Genomic DNA, 18,236 nt, shown 5'->3' with positions numbered 1-18,236 from the left:
CCCTCTGTGCCCCCTAGCACACATCCCCTGGAAACTCATTTCTTCCCCATTTCTCTGTGGTTGGTTGCCTTGGAACCTTGGCATCCCGTCCTTCTGGGCAGCCCACGTCCCTGCAGGTGCCCAGGTCCCACTGAGGGTCCACCTCTTCCCGGGCTCTCCATATTCATATGGGGACTGAATTTTGGGCCACTAACAATGTGTGAAGCAGAGCATGCTCAGGCAGTTCAGCATTCTGCATCCAGCAGCCAAGAGCAGACTCAGAGAAGGAAAGTTGGGACACTGAGGGTGTGAGGCAGCAACTGGGGCTCAGAGCTGGCCAGAACCACTGCGTTTTTCGGGAGCAAAAGACATCTTGAACTGAGCTAAAAGGAAAGGGATAAAAAATTCTGATTGCTCTGGCTTTTAACCTGGAGTTGTCACATGGGGACATGGCACGACACGCTGCCCACGGCACGGAAAGCCCTGCTCCAATGAGCCACCAGTGAGTGGCATGGGAGGGCCAAAGTGGGTGGCACAGAGTCACAGCCACGCTGCACTGCCTGGGAGCCACCCTGGCTCCAGCACGTGCCCTGGGACATACGTGTGGCTGAAGCAATGCTGTGGCCATGCCTCCTAAAAATAGCCCTGCCATTGGGAGCCCAAGGGGTTTGTTTGCCCACAGTGACTCAGGTCCCGGTGACTTCACAGCATCAATTAGTGCTCAGTAACGTGCGGATGGATGCACTGCTGGGATAGCAGCTGAGGGCCACGGGGGGGTATCATTCAGAGTGATGTGATGTCACACCACTGTTGTTATGTCTTGAGGGGATCCACGGGAGCCCCTGGCGACGTGGTGGCACCGAAAGCTTTGCATGGGGATATGACAGTCCCCGCGTCCCTGAATGAGAAGGATGTAGAACCCTGGATGAGGGGGTGGGAAGTGACATGCGGTGACAAGAGGTGACAATGGGACAGCAAGGGGTGACAAGAGGTGACAAGGGGTAATGACACAGTGTGACAAGGGTGACACGGGGTGACACGGGGCACTGCGGGCTCTGCAGGTGCAGGGGACACAGCAGGGACGCGCGGTGGCCCCTCCTGCACCCCAGCCCCACTCAGAGCCCGGCAGCCGCTCTCAGAGCAGCGCTGCGGCCGCCGCTCGCACTCCGCAGGCGCGTACGGGCCAGGCCGCCCTGACGGGGAGCGTGGGGCGGGGAGGGGGAGTGTGGGGGGGGCGGGACGGCTGCGGCCGCCCTCGGGACGAAAACAGCGCACGAGCGGCAGGAGGCGGCGGCGGCAGCGCTAGGACCGCGGCGGCGCCGGGCTCGGGCTCCGCCGCACACGGGCACGGCCGCACGCTCCGCCGCACACGCCGGGCCGAAGGGCTGCGGCGGGGCATGGGGAAACGCGGGCGGCCGCGGAGAGAACCGCGGGAAGCGGCGGGGGAGGCCGGCGGGGCCCGGTGTCCCCTGGGGGACATTTTTAACACCGGGCCGGGGATGGATACCTTCCTGCACAATGTGCAGGTGCTGCTGGAGGCCGCCAGCTACCTGGAGCGGATCGAGAAGGAAAATAAAAGTGAGTGCGCGCGGGAGGCTCTGCGGGAGGGGGGAAATAAATAACCGCGCAAACTTTGGGACGGCTGCGGGCCCCCTCGCCTCGAGCGGCGGACAGTCGTGGGACCACCGTGTAAAGTTCGGGGGGAGCGGCGGGGCCGCAGGCGGTGGGCGGGAGGGGGGTCTCCGCTCGGGGCCGCGGGGAGGAGGCGGTGTCACCGCCGCGCTCCCCCCGCCGGGGCATGGGCGCAGTCACGTAGGCAAACGGCCGTGCTCGCCACGTCGCCGCGGGAAGGGCAGGGCCGGCCACGCGGGCCGAACGGCGGTGCGGGGCAGCAGCCGGCCTTACTGCCGGCCTCCCGCTCCGCGGGCGCGCAGTATGCGCATTGCCTTTTACGAAGCGGTGCGCACAGTGAGAGTGAGGGTTGACAGGCGGCGGGACGGAGGCTGCCACTTCGCGCTGGGAACAAAGCGGGCACAGCGTGCGGAGCGCTGCGCGCACCGCGGAGCTGCGCGGAGCGGTCCTGCTGCGCTGCGCCCCGGGCCGGCGCCCCGCCCCCGCGCAGCCACATGGTTCGCACATGGAGGCAACCCGCCACGCTGATTGGCGGAGACCTCCAGCGGGGCGTGCCCGCGGGTGTTCGCTCCGCCAATAAGCGACGCCGGGGTCCCCCGTGACGTCACGCGTTGCTGTGCGGGGCGGCCCGGCGGGGTGAGCCCGGGCTGCCGCTGCCGTTGTGTCCCCGGGTCACACGCAGACTGCTTTCCTTTTCTTCTTCTTCTTCTCCTTCTTCTTCTTCTTTTATTTTCTTCCTATTTTTTTCATATTTCATATCGATTTATTTTTTCCCTATTTTTCCTCTTTTATTTTCCTCTTATTTATTTATTCCTTTCCCCCCTATTTATTTAACTATTTTTTCACTCTTCCCGAAACACGCGCAGCTCCCTCTTCTCTCCCATTCCCGGCGCACGCCGTCCCCCCATGTTCCCCCCCCTTCCTCTCTCCTTTTCGCACAGTTCTCGTCGCTGCCCCCGTGGTGCAGGAGCGGCTGCCCCTGCACAGACCCCAGCCGCAATGGTGGGGGGGACCGCGAGCCCTTATTCTCCACCATCAGCTCCACGCTGTTTTTTTCCTCTCAAAAGTAGAAATAGCGCTGTTGTGTTGGTTCGCTGTTTGTTTGTTGTGTTGGTTATTTTTTTTCCCCTCACATGCGAATCGGTGTTTCGTAATGAGCCCGCAGAGCCCCGTATTGGGGGAGCGGAGCGGAGCGGCCGGGAGGTGCGAGCGCTGAGATGATGGAGGAGCGGGCGGAGCTCAGCGCTGCGCCTGAGAGAGCGGCGGTGCTTTGGGGATCACTGTGGGACCGCCGGTTGTTTTTTGTCTTTTTTTTTTTTTTTCCTCTTCTTCTCTGAGCTTGAAGGGGATGTGTCAGAATCACGCGGGAGGGGGATTGCCAACATTGTTCTGCCATTGTCTTGCAAGAGTATCTGACATTTCACGCATTTTATTTAAAAATGCATGGTTTTATGAGGTTCCGTGTTTGGAGATGGGGAATGGTGCTCCCCTGCGTGAGCAGCACGTGGGGATATGGGGGTTTTGTTGCCAAATATTGAGAGGAAGCGGTAATATCCAACCAGCTCCCTTCCCGGCACTTGTTTTCTCTCCATCTTCCGCTTAGGAGAGCCGTGCTGATAGCAGGGAACTCCTTGCCTCCATCAGGAGATGCTGCACAATGTCTCAGTGTTTATTTGCAACCTTGGCGTTTTGATTCGAACAGTCCCGGCTGGCCCAGGGCTCGCTATGGAGCGTGCGGTGCAGTACGTGACGGCGGTGAACGGGCGGCTTTGATGTGTTGCCTCCCAAACAAAGAAAATTGCTGCTGGAATTGGAAAACAATCCCTGAACACCACGGGACCGATTCAAAGGGAAAAAAAGCTGCAGGAGTGGAAGGGTGATGGCCTGAGTGCATACCTGGTCCTGCTGCAGGGAGAGCCGTGTGCTCAGCTCCGGTTATCGCACCGGGATCCGCTGCCCTTTGGCTGCTGGAGCAGCACCGATGACTCCGTGCGCTCCGTGCCGGCTGCCAGACGGGGATAATGGCTCCGTGCTTATCTTTATAGGCTCCTACCTGGCAATTAGCAGCAACAAAGGAAAGCAGCCCCAAAAGCTTGGGGCTGAGCTGGGCACGTGCTCCCTGCTGCCTGCTGGTTCTGCCTGGTGCCCGGCAAGGCTCTGCTGCATTTTAATGTGACCACGAGTTACACCAATGCTGTACACATGGGGAGTGACAGTGCCTGCCCCCAGGAAACATGGCCTGAAGAAAACAGGACTGGCAGAGAGGTGTCTGGCCCAACCTGGCCTGTGCACATGATGGGGACAAGGCAGTGAAGTACTGGGTGCTGTCTGGGATTGGTGGTGTGGCTTTGGGCAAGCTGCAGGCAGTGATGACCCCATGGGATAGCACTGCTTGTCACTCAGATTATAGAATCATAGAATAATTAAGGTTAGAAAAGACCTCAGAAAATCATCTAGTCCAGCAATCAACCCATGAGCACCATGCCCATGTGGCTGGGTGGTGCAGCAGCAGAAGTGCATTACAGTGTAGTGGATTATAGTATAGAGCCTGGATAGAATGGAATCCTATTTCATAATGCTTGGGTAAAATGGAGTATTTATCTACAAAGATAATGCTGAATCCTTTTTCCAGTTTCATTGCTGGAAATGGGAGCAATGCTGCCTGCCTGCTTGAGGCAGCTTCCATACCTAGACCGTGGAACCCAATCCCAACACACGTTGCTAACTGACATGTACAGGTTTCCAAATGACCTGTTTCTAAAAATCTGAGCTTGGTATCAAAGGAATAGAAACAGCACATGAAAAATTACATTGGCTGTTTTCAGAAATGAAAGCCCTGCTGAGGGCAGCCCTGGTGGTGTGTATCTATCACCTCTGCAATACACCTCACAACGAGGCCTGCATAGCAGTGTGTAGAAGCAGCTGAAGTGCTGGAATTGGGAAGGCGTTATTAGAGGGACTTGAAGCAAATTCAGCTGGGGTTGGTATGTGCCAAACATTACCTGTGTGTTCACAGGCTTCTGCTTATGTCAGTACAAGTTGCATAAGCCATGGTTAATTCTTTGGATGTGATGCCTTATCTATAATAGATGTGGTATGTATATGTGCTGAGCTCACTGCAGAGGCAGACATGCTGTCACATCCTCTTCCAAAAGCATGATGGCCAGCAAACCAACGTGACAGCGGTGTCCTTATTCACAGTTTAGCACAGGTGTGTGTGTACAGGACAGTGGACTTTGGTCCCTGCAAAAAGACAGGCAGATTTTCTTTGCTGTCTGACTTTCAAGTGCTGTCTATGTTTAGTGACCTTCTGACCAAGAATAACAAATGGGTGACTGTAGATTTGTCCTTTGCTCTTCAATAAATCTGCTTGAAAGGTAGAAAAACGGAGCCTTGAGGGTGAGTCAACACTGTGTTCAGCTTGTGGCTCCTTCTACTGTCTATGCATTTTTGAGGGTCTTTTTTCTGACAAACCAAAGGATGGTTCCCATAAGGTCAGTGAGAGCTGAACACATGGCTCAAGGTCAGTATGGAGGGTCTTGGATCTTACATTGATGTAATATGGTGCAGTACAGACCTCCTTCACTTATATATTTCTCTTCCAACTTACAATATGCTCCCTTCCTTCCTCCTGGTTCATAACCTGGCCACAGTGATTCATGTGTCAGCTACTTCCAGGCTGTGTTATTTTGACTCGTGCTGTTTGTACATCATCATGAAATTCAGAAGGAAGCCACAGCAGGAGAAATGATAGGGTAGAGCAAGAGCTGCAGGGCTGTGCCAGGAGCACTGCTGAGAACTGATCACGTCCTTGGCAGCAGGGCATCCTCAGGCTGGCAGAGAAGTGTCTTCTGCTGTTGTCTGGAAAATCCTACCTTTGACAGATCCCATCCTGTGTATATTGTTTTGCTGTTTATTTATTAATTTTTTTCTTGAGGGAGGCCCTATTACTGAATTTTGTAGGTGGATCAGTCAAGTGACTGAGTCACTGACTCGGAATGAACTGGGGCACGGTTCAGGTCTGAAAACAGAGCAGCACATCTCCCAGAGGCTGGGAGCAGGGAGTACACTCCTCCCTGGCTTTTGCCTTACCCATTGGCAGAGGGTAGTCTTTGGATCAGAGTACACAGCACGTGCTTTGTTCGCACTCAAACTCTTGGATATCCAGGTGGTTTGGCTGTGAAAAAATTCTGTCCTCCCCATCGATGGGCTCCAATTGCCAGTGGGAGTGCTGAAAGGGATTATCTGATGCCTTGCAAAAGGACAAGGTTCCTGGGTGAGAAATGAGGCCATATCCTATAGGTGCTGTAGGACCCTTGCATAACGTATTGCAAGCATTGGAAGAGTGTCAAGTAGGGGAAGACTTGGTTGTTGCAGTGTGTGCTGGTAGGTGGGATATTCAGGTATGTCATAGCTGCTGCTCCCCTGGATACCAAAAACCAGTTTTGTGAGTCTGTTGTCACCAAAAGTTTTCTCACCTGACAGCCTCTGTGGATTTTTTTTACTGATTTGAGAGCAGCAGAAAATGGTTCCTAATGGATACCTCTGTTCCTGCCTTGGTTGCAGGGGTGTTAATTTTGAAGGGTTTGAAAGCAAGGCTAAGAATTTGCAAGCGTTTCCTTTGCCCACCTTCAAACAAACCCTGCAACTGTTGCCATGTTCGCGTTCCTCCCGTAGGTTACAAAGAATTGGAGGTAGGACTGTTTGAGAAGAAGCCAGAGAAGGGATGGAAAACTAGGCAGTTCAACTAAAGGTATCGCCCTTACTGAAAATAACTTCCAGGTTGCAAAGCACCATGTTATTTCTAAGCCTCGTGCCCAAAGCAGAGGGTTGGGCATCTTGATGGGTGAGCTGTATTCTTGTTCTACCTCTAGCTGAGGGCGTCTTCATGCAGTGAATATGCTGCTTACACCTCAGTTTCCCTTCCTGCAGAGCAGAAAGAAAAGAAACATAAAGTCATTGCAGTTTTGAGAAGCTTAAAACACAATTTTCTGGAAAGCTCCTAGAAGATTCCCCCGATGGAAGCAGCTACTTTAATGCCAGTGATTGTGGTACTGGTTAAAAAATAAAAATCAAAATCAAAACAGACCACATCTGTTTTACTTGAATAAAATAACACAGCAGCATTTCAGATGTAAATATTAATTGATTTCTGCACTGCAGATTTCTTCCTGGATATTTAAATTGTTGCTAAGGAGGAGGGAAAGGCTATCAGGGAGATTAACAAATCCATTATTAAGGCTGGAAATGGAGGGCTGCCGAAGTGCCATTTAATAAAATGTAAAAAGCCCCTTTCTAAAGGGCAAAGCAGCAGAACACACAATGAAAGTGAATCACAGCTGCCAGAAGGGATGCCAAGCAGCAAGCACTTATAATCAGAAAACTGTACTTACAGATCATTCGGAGCCACTAAATTAAATGATCTCATTCTCCCCTAAAATACTTTTTCCTTAAGCCCCTCCCCAGCATGGCTCAACCCCATTTAAAATGTGACTTTGGGGTTTTTTTGGTCGGTAGTTGAATAGCACCAGGCGTCTTCGTGCCATTCACTTTCCACCCACTTTTGTTTCTGTTGCACACAACTCTGTGTTCTGCAGGCTGACCTGCCCGCACTGCCACTTGGGATGACAACTGACAGATTTTGCAGATAAGCTGTGGCTCTGTGGTTGGCTGGCTGATCTCCGTCAGGCTCCTTCTTTGGGAAGACATCCCAGTTTACTCTCAAATTTGTCTTTGTTTCACACAGATTTTTGTAATCGTGCATTATTTACTTAAGAAACAAAGACGTGGAAGCTGAGCTGATGTGTGCATGGAGGAGTTGATCTTACATCATCTCATGCAGAACTGATCCTGCTGTTGCTTCATTCTGGTGCTGATTTAATTCACCATATGCGTGTATCCCTCTCCTCTGTACTCTTCTATTTTGCGTCTTGAACGTTGGCTCCTGGAGGCTGCCTCACGGATGTACTCCTAAATCACTCCTTTGTATCCCAGCCGTGGCTTTTCCTTTTTTTAAGGAAACACATATCTCCACATGTACCACCTGAAAGCTGGCAGTGGTGGTTGCAGTACAGTGATTGTGAGCTTCATCATCATGGTGGGTATTTCTTGTTTTGTTTGATGTTTAGTATTATTGCTAATCCTGGAAGGCAAATGACTGCCTGGTTTTGGAAGCAGGAAGTCGAGCTAGAGCCCAGAAATGCTGTTGCTCTAACCCCACTGGTGCAGAGCACCTGCGTCCTTTTCCAAAGATCACATGAGTATTCCCTGCTCAAATTTGAGCCTTAACGTGTGCTCCTAATAATCCGCGCTGTTAGTCATTTCCAGGATAGAGGACTGTCCCATCTTAAGAGAAACAGGATTCAGGGATGACAGGGTTTCTGTAAGAGCTGAATAGTGGCTGGATACCTCTATCAGCTGCAAGCCTGCAGTTTTCCACGGAAGCCTCAAAAACAGTGAATCAGTGAAATATTTAAAGAAAAGCTAAGTACACTGAATCCACTTGGTTTTCTTTCACGTCAGCTCTTGCAACTCTGCATGAGTCTCCTGATACCTTTCATTGGTCACAGGCTAAAGGTCCAGACCTGTGAAAAGTAAGCCCGACCAAACAGCTTTTCTGGTAGGTTGGTATCTGCCTGAGACTTGTATTTTAACTCTGAGTGTCCTGATCAAGTACTTTGGATACTGGTTGTCATACAGTTGCATGCTAACAGGTTTTGAAGCTCTACTCCAGCAAGCCTTAAAAGTTGTTGGCAAAATTCAGTTGCAGAAATGGTGGCGATTGGGTGTGGAAGCTGGGATGTGAGGTGCTTTACTGGGGGATCGGGAAGAGTGGGATGCACCATGCGGGTGTGGCAGTGTCCAGGTGAAGCGTGCCCTATTTGCGTGGTGCTGCAGACACCCTGCCGGCTTTCCCAGGCACACAGACTGCTGTCTGTGCTCTTTTGTCTGTAGCGCACGTTGGGTTGGGGCACGGGTCGCGCACCTCAGGGTGCTTTCAGAAGCCCTGGAAACACGGCAGCTTCTGTTTAGTTAACGCCTCTACAGACGCAGCCTCTCTTTGCTCTTTTATTGCTCCGTTCTCTGTCCTTTCACGTGCGGAAGCCTCAAAAAGAAGCGCGAAGTGACCGCAGGCCTCTCGGCCCGGCCGCGTCCTGAGCCCCGGCGGTGCTCGAGGGAGGGCGGTCGGCTGGCCGTGCCCACTCTCCCGCCGCCGTCGCCTCAGGGCCGGGCTGCGCGTCCCGCCGTCCCCCCCGGACACAGCGGCCGTCGCACAGCGCCCCGCGGCAGCTCGGAACTACATTTCCCGTGCAGCCCCGCGGCGCGGCGCCCCCCTCCCCCCTTCCCGTGAGCGCCCGGCGGAGGTAAACAAAGTGGTGCGAGGCGTTGGGGGAGGCGGGTGGGGCGGACGGAGGGGCCGGTCCCGGCGGGGCCGCGGGGTAGAGCCGGGCGGCGGGGGGGGGGGTAAGCCCGGGCCGGGGCGGAGGGGCCGAGCCCGGCAGGGGGCGAGGGCGGGCTGGGGGGCGAAGCGAGGCGCGGGCGGCTGTAGGCTGAGCGGTAGGGACGGCCGGAAAGGCCTCGCTTCGTTGCCTCCTCGGGAGCGGGCGTCCTCGCCATCTCCGCGCCCCTCTGAGGAGAGCCGTCCTGGGGAGAGAGGGGTCGATGTGAGGGGGCTGGGGTTCAGGGGGAAGCCGGCAACTCCTCGCCCCGCAGCTCCGCCCCGCCGGGAGCCTGGGGGCCGAGGGGGGCCCGGAGCCCCGGGGCCATGGAGCAGGTGCAGCTGATCAACATCCAGCGGCTGCTGGAGGCGGCCGAGTATCTGGAGCGGAGGGAGAGAGGTAAAGGCAGGGAGGAGCCGGGCTGACCGCCTGTGGTGGGAGCGGGGTCGGGGCCAGGAGTCCCCGCGGAGGGGTGAGAGAGGCCGAGGGGATCGGAGCTGGTGGTTGATCCTCCAGCAGAGGTTGAGGCTGGGGTGAGGTGGGGGGGTTGGCAGGAAGGGGAGGACGAGCTGGATGTGATTTCTGGAAGGAAAAGCAGGGGCTGTCTGTAAAGTTTCCCACTGGACAGGAAGGATGGGGTGGGAGGTCCTGGCATTGCAGCATGAAATGTGCCTGATTTACTCGGTTCAGAGCTTGAGCAGGAGGAGAGACAAGGCACAGTCTGGGCTATCCTGGCTTCTTTTGACACTTTCAGGTATTGGAGATGTGCTGGTCTTCCTGCGAGGTTGGCAGAGCTCTTACACTGTCTTTCTCTCTTTTCTCCACCTCTTGCTCCATTTCCCTCTGAATATATCAGCAGTCGTGTTTCCCTGTGCTGTTGTGCTTAAGGGCATCCACAGTTAGGCTGACGGGTCAGTGGTGAGGCCTGCCAGCTGACTTTTTTTTTTTTTTTTTTTTTTTTGACCCCTTTTTTATGCCCTGCCTGTTGATTCTTGTGCAGAGTGCGAACATGGCTATGCCTCGACCTTCCCCTCAGCTCCAAGTCCTGGACTACAAGACCCTAAGCCCACGCGGAGGCTGAGCCGGGCAAGGAAACACAGCGGCAGTGGCAGCAATGCAAGTATTGCCAACAGGTACGACATGGGCAGGAAAGTGTGGGTGCAGAGGTGGGTGGGAGGATGGAGCTGAAGAGGGAAACTGGGAGAGGTGAGAAAATTTTCCCCCAGGAAAATGGGGAGAATGTGAGTGCAGGGGGATTCAGAGCTGGGGCACACAGGCACAGCATCCCTTCTGGATGTGTAGCACTTAAAGTAGTGGGACACAGGGGAGCTGTATCTGCGGCACTGCCAGCTGACTCTGTGCCAATGCTCAGATGCTGCAGAGAGAAGAGAAATAGGGAGATTGTTCAGAGGGTGCAGGGAGGAAATAGGCAATAGCTATTCCCATTATGTACAGCTGATGTTTTTCCAACCCAGAAGTCACTGCTCTTAAGGGATACCATGCATGCAACCTGAGCGCTTTGGGGTTGTAATGACAGGCATGACTTGAAGCAAGGAAATGATGTTTTGAAATGGATCCCCTACAACAAATGGGAGAGAGGGAGATGACTGGCTGCTACATGCAGTGTGTTAAAAATTCAGTTGAGGAAATTGAAGCTGTCTTTCACTCTGGCTTTCAGGGCAGTGGGATTTCCCAGCTTTCTGATAGCTTGGTAATTGTAGAACTTCATGGTTTTGACACATTGCTTATTAGACAATGCCATATTTCTTGGTTTGTTAAATCAAGAAGAGACAACCGGATTAGGTCTATCACTCAGTGCTGTGAAAGGATCTGCTATTCCTCTCTAGTTGATGTCCTTTTTTTTTTTTTCTTTTTTTTTTTGATGGTGTGTTTAGTGTTGTAGGATTTTTTTTGGAACTGTTCTCTGCAATTATTTGGACAGTGCTGAGGATTTCTGGCACGGGGAAACTTTAGAAACAAAGTATGATTTTGAACAGGCAATTGCAAGCTTGCGTTTACTTTAGTGGGGCTCATACAATCATAAAATAGTGGCAGGTGGCTCAGGTGATTAAAGCTTTCTTAAGGCCATTGAAAAGAAACCAAAGAAGCTGTAGAGGAAGGTGTCTTTGCTTACAGTGATCCTGCTTTGGCAGCATTTGATAATAACGGTTGTTTGAAGTGATGTTAGGACACCTTGCTGCATCATCACACCCTGGACTCACTGTGTGCTGCCTGTTTGTGTTGCCTGCCTCATTCACCTACCCTCTCCTGATATGAGGGCAGTTGCAGTCATTTCCTATTTCCCATGAACCCAAATCCCAATCACTCTGTGTTGAGAAATGACAGCAAATGCTGAATTGAGATGTGTGTTTTTCCCTCATAGGTTTCTTGCATGTTATTTTCCATCCCACACCTCTTTTTCTCAAAGGCCTTTGTCATGGCAACCTGCCCTTCTCCAGAGGAGGGCTGGAAGCACACACACCCCTCAGGAGCTTCCTAGCACTGAATCCTGTTGCCTTGGGACTAGCAAGGGATGCAGAGCACTCCCTGTCTCTGGGATGTGGGTGTACGGCCTGCCCTGCTGGCACAGAGCTCCCAGGCGTGCCAGCACAGGGCCCCCAGGCACAGCTCTCTCAGGGCAGCTTTGCACCGAATCTGTGGTGGGGAGGGGGATAGGGTAACAGAGAGGCAGAAATGATGCTTTCCAGCCTTATTTAAAACCTTCATTATTCAAGGAGTGTTGAGCACCAAGTGAAATTTTTGGTATGAAATTGGTAGCCATCTTTTGGCTTGAGGAAGGTCTGCTCCAGGCAGAGATCTGAGTGGTTCTTTCTGGGGAGCTCAGACCTTATACATGCAGTTGGAAATGGAAGTTTCTGTTAGCACAAGTCGTAGCAGCTTGCACTTGCTGTAGGAGATGGCAGGCCTTCCAGATGGCTGCAGTGCTGGGAAGTGACAACTGTGAAGTTTAGGATGCCTCCAGAATCACTGCAGTGTGTTTTGTGTGATGCCAAGTAGAGCGTTAGCCTTGTTTAGCTCTGTATCACAGAATCATAAATTGTTTGAGTTGGAAGGGACCTTTAAAGATCATCTAATCCAATTCCCCTGCAATGAACAGGGACATCTACAACTCCATCAGGTTACTCAGAGCCCCCTCCAGCCTGGACTTGAATGTCTCTGGGGACAGGGCATCCACCACCTTGCTGGGCATCCTGCTCCAGTGCCTCACTACTCTTATTGTAAAAACTTATTTTCTTATATCCAATCTAAATCTCCCTCCTTTTAGTTTGAAACCATTTCCCCTTGTCCTGTCACAACAGACCCTGCTAAAGAGTCTATCCTCTTCTTTCTTATGGCCCCCCAGTATAGCTTCAGAAGTCCCTTACAACCTCTGTCAGTCTGTTTCTTTCTGGAAATGCTCCATGGTTGTGTGGCAGTGGTGCACTCAGCACTCCATGCCCATGTTCCGTCTCAGAGTTCTATGCAGACATTCACAGGCAGAGCATTTGTTCAAACAAACAATTTGTTGGCATCTCAGCACAGGCTGGAGCTCCCAGAGGTAATGGACTTTTCCCAAGATTTTGAGTGGTGACTGCCTGGATGTTAGCAGGCCTCTCTGTTGCAAGCCTCTGTGCAACATCATCTTCAGTTGCATGAAGACAGGTTCCCCAAAATGTGGTTTGGCAGCAGAGAAAATGTGCAGAAGCAATTCCCACTGCCTGTTGAGCAATGTCTGCTGTGTGTCCAGTATGCTCAGTTGTGTGGCACCAGTGCCCAGGGTGTGTCTGGGATGGGCAGATTTTCCACCCTGCCCTCAGTGAGCATGCCAGGGCCCCTCTTGCATGGTCCCTGCACAGCCACAGCTGAGAGGGGTAATGCCAGGTTCTGTGAAACGGCCACCTGGGCTGTGCCAGTCCGTGGACAGAGAAGGCAAGGTGAAAACTGATGATTTCACTGGCAACAGCACTGACTGCTGTGCTGGGGAGATCATCCCAAGAAGGGTGTTTCTTCTCTGCCACCAGCTGAATCCCATCAATGCAGCTCTGTGTGGTCACCCTGGGTGGCTGGCTTCTACATCAGGCTCTGGAAGAGGCTGAGCAAGTCAGCCTACCTGATGCTCAGGAAGGTCTGCGAGTCACAGAGCTGTGCTCCAAGCACTCCTGGAGTTGGTTAGCTTGATCTTACAGGAATTATGGGAGGGCAGCACCATCAGATGCCTCCAAGCTGCTTTCGCTGGTTCTGGAGCCAGCAGGTGTTTTTCTCAATATGCAGGTAGGAGCCCTTGCAGAAGGTATCTAGGAGGGTGGGCTAATCTTTCCCTCTCAGCTCATTCTGAGTGTGGTGGAGGAAGCACAGCGCATCCCCCAGCAGCTGCTGCCTCGCCCAGGAGCACTCCAGCTCCACGTGCAGGCAGGACTTCTTGGTGGTATCTCCCTCACATTGCCCAGCCCCAAGTGGAAGGTGTGCCCTTATGGGGGGGCCTCAGGCACAAACAGGCAGTAGAGGATGTTACATTTACTCCATCCTTTGTAGATGCAGGCCGCCCTGATGGCCCACTGCAGGTATAAGATAGTTTTCTGAAATAGTCATCCCTTCTTGGGAGGTTCTGTCTGGTGAAGTTTGAAATAAACATCAAGCCCTTGATGAGGGACAAAACTTGCATTTCAGACCTAGGTGTGTGATTTTTCTTAGATTTCTTTTGCCTCAAAATGTTTAATTAGCATACAGAAATGATGCTTCTAAATGAGCAATATGCACAGGATTTAAGACTACTGTAGAAAATGTCTCTTGAGCAACCGAGGCAAACTATAGTTGAGACACCTGAGTGTCATTGCTAGTCTTTATTCAACCAAATAAGCCATGAATATGAGACTCAAAGTACTTACGTGTTCTTCTAGATTAAATCCAAATATTTCCCTTTGCTCTGTGCGATGACAGCCATTTCTTCCTAGCAGGCTCCGTGTTCTCATGGCATAAATACCTGCAGAGTTCTGAGGAGCAGGCAGCCTACCTTTGGATGGCACTGATAGAGCAAATCTTACTCTAAAAGAAATAAGGATGGTCTCACAGTGCCTGCAAAAATGGTTTTATTTCTACCCAAGCTGAAGTGTGTAACTAAGAAAGCATCGCTTCATTATTTCTAATTCATGTAACTGCATTTTAAAAATGAAATTATTTTAGTTCAGGTTCTCACTACCTTCCTCTTGTTTATTCCAATTGTGCAACTGATCCCTGCAGGGGGTTCCTCTCTGCCATCCCGTAGCATTACCTAATATCTATGCACAGTATTTTGCATGCACATTTTAAAGACCTTTTGGGGATTAGTGGCTAGCGTGGTGTGCTGTGATTTTAAAACCAGAATGCGTTTAAAGATGTGCAGTCTTGGCTTTAGTTGCAGATATTGAGGTACTGAGAATGACCCATCTGCAAAGATATGTGATCAACTATAGCTGTTGTGATCTGGAGTCTCTAATAAACAAGGGAAATATCCCATTTAAAATACAGCTATAGGCAAACAACAATAACAACAAAAGAAGAGCCAATCAGCCAACCCGTATTAAATTAGAATTATTATTTTTTTCAATTTACTTTGTGTCTTGAAAAGAATATCTGATGGTTTTTGGAATGGGCTAAAAATCAGCAGTGATTTATTTTAACATATGGTATCGCTTATTTAGTTTTCTTCTGTCTGAAGACATTTCTGAGACAGAAGCTGGCTTCTAAAAACCAGCCAGAAAAGTTAAGTAGTCCATTCTGGGAGTGCAGCTCTGTGGATACATCGACTGTTACTGAAAACTGCTCTTTCAAACTCTTCCATATGCAGTTCTAAATAGACAGTTATCAGTAAGATTGTTATGGCTGTGATTAGGCTGGTTTCATACTTACACTTTTTGAAAAATAATTAAGCAGATGCCAAATGTTTTGGTTTGTGGCTTTTTTTTTTTTTTTCCACCCAAAATACAAGTGGTTTAATAAAGTTAAGATTTACAAGAGAATCTGAAATTATGTTACAATATCATATTGCTCTTTGTACATTTTTTTTAGACTCTCAGATGTATAGAGAAGCCTGTTGCTTTTTGGTCTGATCCTGGGGAAGTGCTAAGCCCTCTTCCAGTGATGTGAGGAGCCCTCAGCTCTCCCAGTAGGCTCGTGTGGTTAAGGGCACACAAATAAGCTATTGCTCAGCTCCATTGGGAGGGTTTGATCTCTGTCCAGTTTCTTTTTCCTTTCATTTTCCTCTTTCTTGTTATCCTCCCCTGTGTCTAAGGCTGCTTCCCAAAGGTCTTTGAGACACCTACAGCCCAGTAGCAGGTTGTGTGGAGAGCCTGAGATCTGCAGCTGGAAGGCAAAGGTGTTTTGAAATTGGTGGCCTCCAGGTCTTAAGGGCCTGGGCATGTTTGCCTGTCTGACTGTTCTAGTGATGCAGTTTCTCATTTTCTATACTGTTGCTTTCCTCTATCCCATTAAAAACTGTCTTTTTTTCATGCTTCTAAATCCCATCACTTGGTTTTGTGCTGAATCTTTGTAACCCTCCGCTCTCATAACCTTTGAAGCTGATTTTTGAGGGTAGGGTTGGGGGTCGTAGCCATTTAAACCCTCAGGTACTCCTGGTTTTAAGCTTCATGTGCACATAGCATCCCTGTGGAAGAATGGTGTGCAGAAGGTACCTCGTGTGCCTCAGGTGATGACTTGATGTGCCACAGGTTCACAAACACGGGTGCAGAAGCTAGAAGAACGTGGCATGTGTAGCTGCAAGTCAGCCTTGGGTGTCTGATGCACAGGAAAGCCTGATTTACCAGAACAGCAGTGCTGTGCTACCGTAGAGCACTGTGCAGGGGAGGAGCAGGGGGCTGGTGGACACTTGCATAGGCAGAGCTTTAAATACATTTTATCTTCTCTGTCAGAGGAGATTCACTGCCCCCCCCCCAGCCTCTATAGATAGTTGTTTATTTCTGAATATTTATTTGTTTGGGGACATTTTTTAATCTGCTTATTCTCACACTGGATCACACTTACTCCACAGCTAGTGGGAGTTAAATTTTGACTTGCTGTGTGTAGGTGGGTTAGAATCTGGCCTTTGTGTAAGATGCTGGGGACAGAGACTGCCTCACGCCCTATGCATGGCTCAGGACTTGGCTGTCTTTGTGTGGTACAAGTCTACATGTGTGATACAGAGGGTGGATGAGATTCGTTGTGCCACGTTTTGGTTTGTGCCACATTTTGGTAACGTACCAACAGTGAGATTACTCTCTGGAATCTTTGTGGTTCTGTTGAAATTTTGTCTAGTAAGAATGGAGGAGGTGAGGGGAGCGGGGTCTTGCCTTCTAGTAGAGAGCATATATTCATCTGTTAGATTTTTAAGGAAGGAAAACTGGACAGGACTGAGGTATGCTTCCCTGATAGATGTTAAGGTATGCTTCCCTGATAGAGATAGTAAGAGGAATTAACCAACAGTTAGGCATAAGCATGACTTCTCTTTGGGAAAGCATAATGATAGTTTAAGTGTTAGGCTGGGAAAGCGGATTGCAGGTCCGTTCTGTTTCATTAGTTCATTTGGCAAGATAAGCTGTGCTCAGGTCCCCCACTGTTACCTGCATGTAGCACAGACAGAGGAATGATCTTTTGGAGTGTGATTTGACTGCAGCATCTGTGCATGCTGCAGTCTGAAATTTGTTTGTCAAAGAGGAGCCTGTCTAACAGTGCAGCTACACTGAATGCACGAGAGGCAAATCACCCCTTAAAATCCTCTTACTTCTCTAGGTTTTTACCAGGCTGTGGTTGGTTGGAGCTGGTTGGTGAGGAGGGCTGTACTCAATCATAGCTCCTTTAGACCTCAGCCACATCCCATCTGCCCAATTGATGTAATTTGCACTGATGGAGTTTGCAAGCACAGGCAGGCAAGCCACAGTGATACTGGAGCTTCCAAACCTGCTGGCATTACGTTGTGCTTTTCCTTGTCTTTGCCAATCTGCATCAGAAGCTGAGATTCTGCCAGTGATGTAGACAAAAATTACCCAGTGTAGGTGAGGCTCTGCATGCAGTGTCTTCTCAGTGATGTTTGGCTCTACAGTACTACAGCTGACAGTTTTCCAGAAAGTACAGCAAATGATTTGAGAAATATTAGTCCCACTCCTTAGTGTGGGACAGGGCCTCCGAATCAGCAGTATCAGTAATAGGGCTGATAGAACATTTCCCATCGTGGAACCCACTGTGTTCCCCGTGATTCTGGGCTGAATTTAGGATTTGGATACGTTCAGTCGGTGTAAAATGTAATTTGTTCTTTAAACTGTCAAAGTTGTGCAAAGAGGCTTTTGTGTAAACCAGAAGCAGGCCCAGTTGTTGATGTTATCTGCAACCTAGCTGTAATTTACTGCTGCAGCATCTGTCTGCTGAGTTGTCTGTGGCTGAAGGTTTATAATCCCTTTGTCCTCCCTGATTTAGGGAAGGTCTCTGCAAAAGTGTGCTGTTTTGGAGCAGTGGGCCTGTTACTCAGGGCTCATGGTGTTCATGTTGCAGCATTCTATCCAGGCAGAGCTGTGCTGCAGACAGCGTGGGATGATTTGCATTACTGATAGCAATTCTGACACAGTGACGAGGAACTGCAGCTTTTGGTGCTTATGGCCTTTTGAAACATTAGGGTTGTTAGTTCCAGCTTCTAACGAGATTTGGTGCCTGAGGATGGTGGGGAGGATATTTGGTCCCTACTTGGCTGTTTGTTTCTGGAGTCTGTATTTAGTGTACAGTCAATTCCCTACTTCAGGTAGCATTCCTCGTGTGTCAGGTGTTTAACTTGACCCGATCCTTTACTTGACAATGGCTTGGTTGTCACCTGTAGTGTTGTTCCCATCTGCTCCCTCACTGTGGGTAAGAGTGGCTTTTTCCTTTCTTGCTCCTGGTGGAGCATTAAAATCGTTTTCTTTTTCTGACCCAGACAGTCCAGTACATCTTCTCATCTCATGCTGCTAAGTTAATTGTCTTGTTTGTTGGAGTTCCTGCTGTTGATTATCTCCTGATCCTTTCTGGCAAACTTCTGCCCAAGTTCAAGAACTGACTTCTGTTTGTTCTTGAGAGAGTTGGCTTCTGCTCCCTGCCTGCTTTGAACCAACAAAGATAGTAATTGTTTTTGTTGACAGTCTTGGGCTCTCTTGACCAGAGACTGGGGCTGTGCACTTGGCGGGTTGTTGC

At 50.4% G+C, this 18,236-nt stretch overlaps 1 protein-coding gene across 3 annotated transcripts in view; it reads left to right on the top strand.

Annotated features, from left to right (window-relative positions):
* The first annotated feature begins 1,376 nt into the window (after positions 1 to 1,376).
* The window catches only part of MXI1 (MAX interactor 1, dimerization protein), a 51,526-nt gene continuing 34,666 nt past the window's right edge, over positions 1,377 to 18,236 (top strand). Inside the window, exons 1-2 of one of the 3 annotated variants that reach the window (XM_042818564.1) lie at positions 1,377 to 1,557; positions 10,051 to 10,183. In XM_042818564.1, coding sequence (XP_042674498.1) covers positions 1,377 to 1,557; positions 10,051 to 10,183 — 314 coding nt within the window. Of the gene's footprint in view, positions 1,558 to 9,331; positions 9,450 to 9,702; positions 9,805 to 10,050; positions 10,184 to 18,236 lie in introns of those variants that run through there. The other 2 variants (XM_042818566.1, XM_042818565.1) reach the window with 2 other exon arrangements.

Source organism: Centrocercus urophasianus, unplaced genomic scaffold (assembly GCF_019232065.1).
Source record: "Centrocercus urophasianus isolate 14NV4802_14NV808 unplaced genomic scaffold, USGS_Curo_1.0 seq_17, whole genome shotgun sequence".
In the NCBI taxonomy this organism is placed as follows: Eukaryota; Metazoa; Chordata; class Aves; order Galliformes; family Phasianidae; genus Centrocercus; species Centrocercus urophasianus.
Note: the sequence above shows the minus strand (reverse complement) of the source record. Positions and strands in the feature narration are given on the sequence as shown.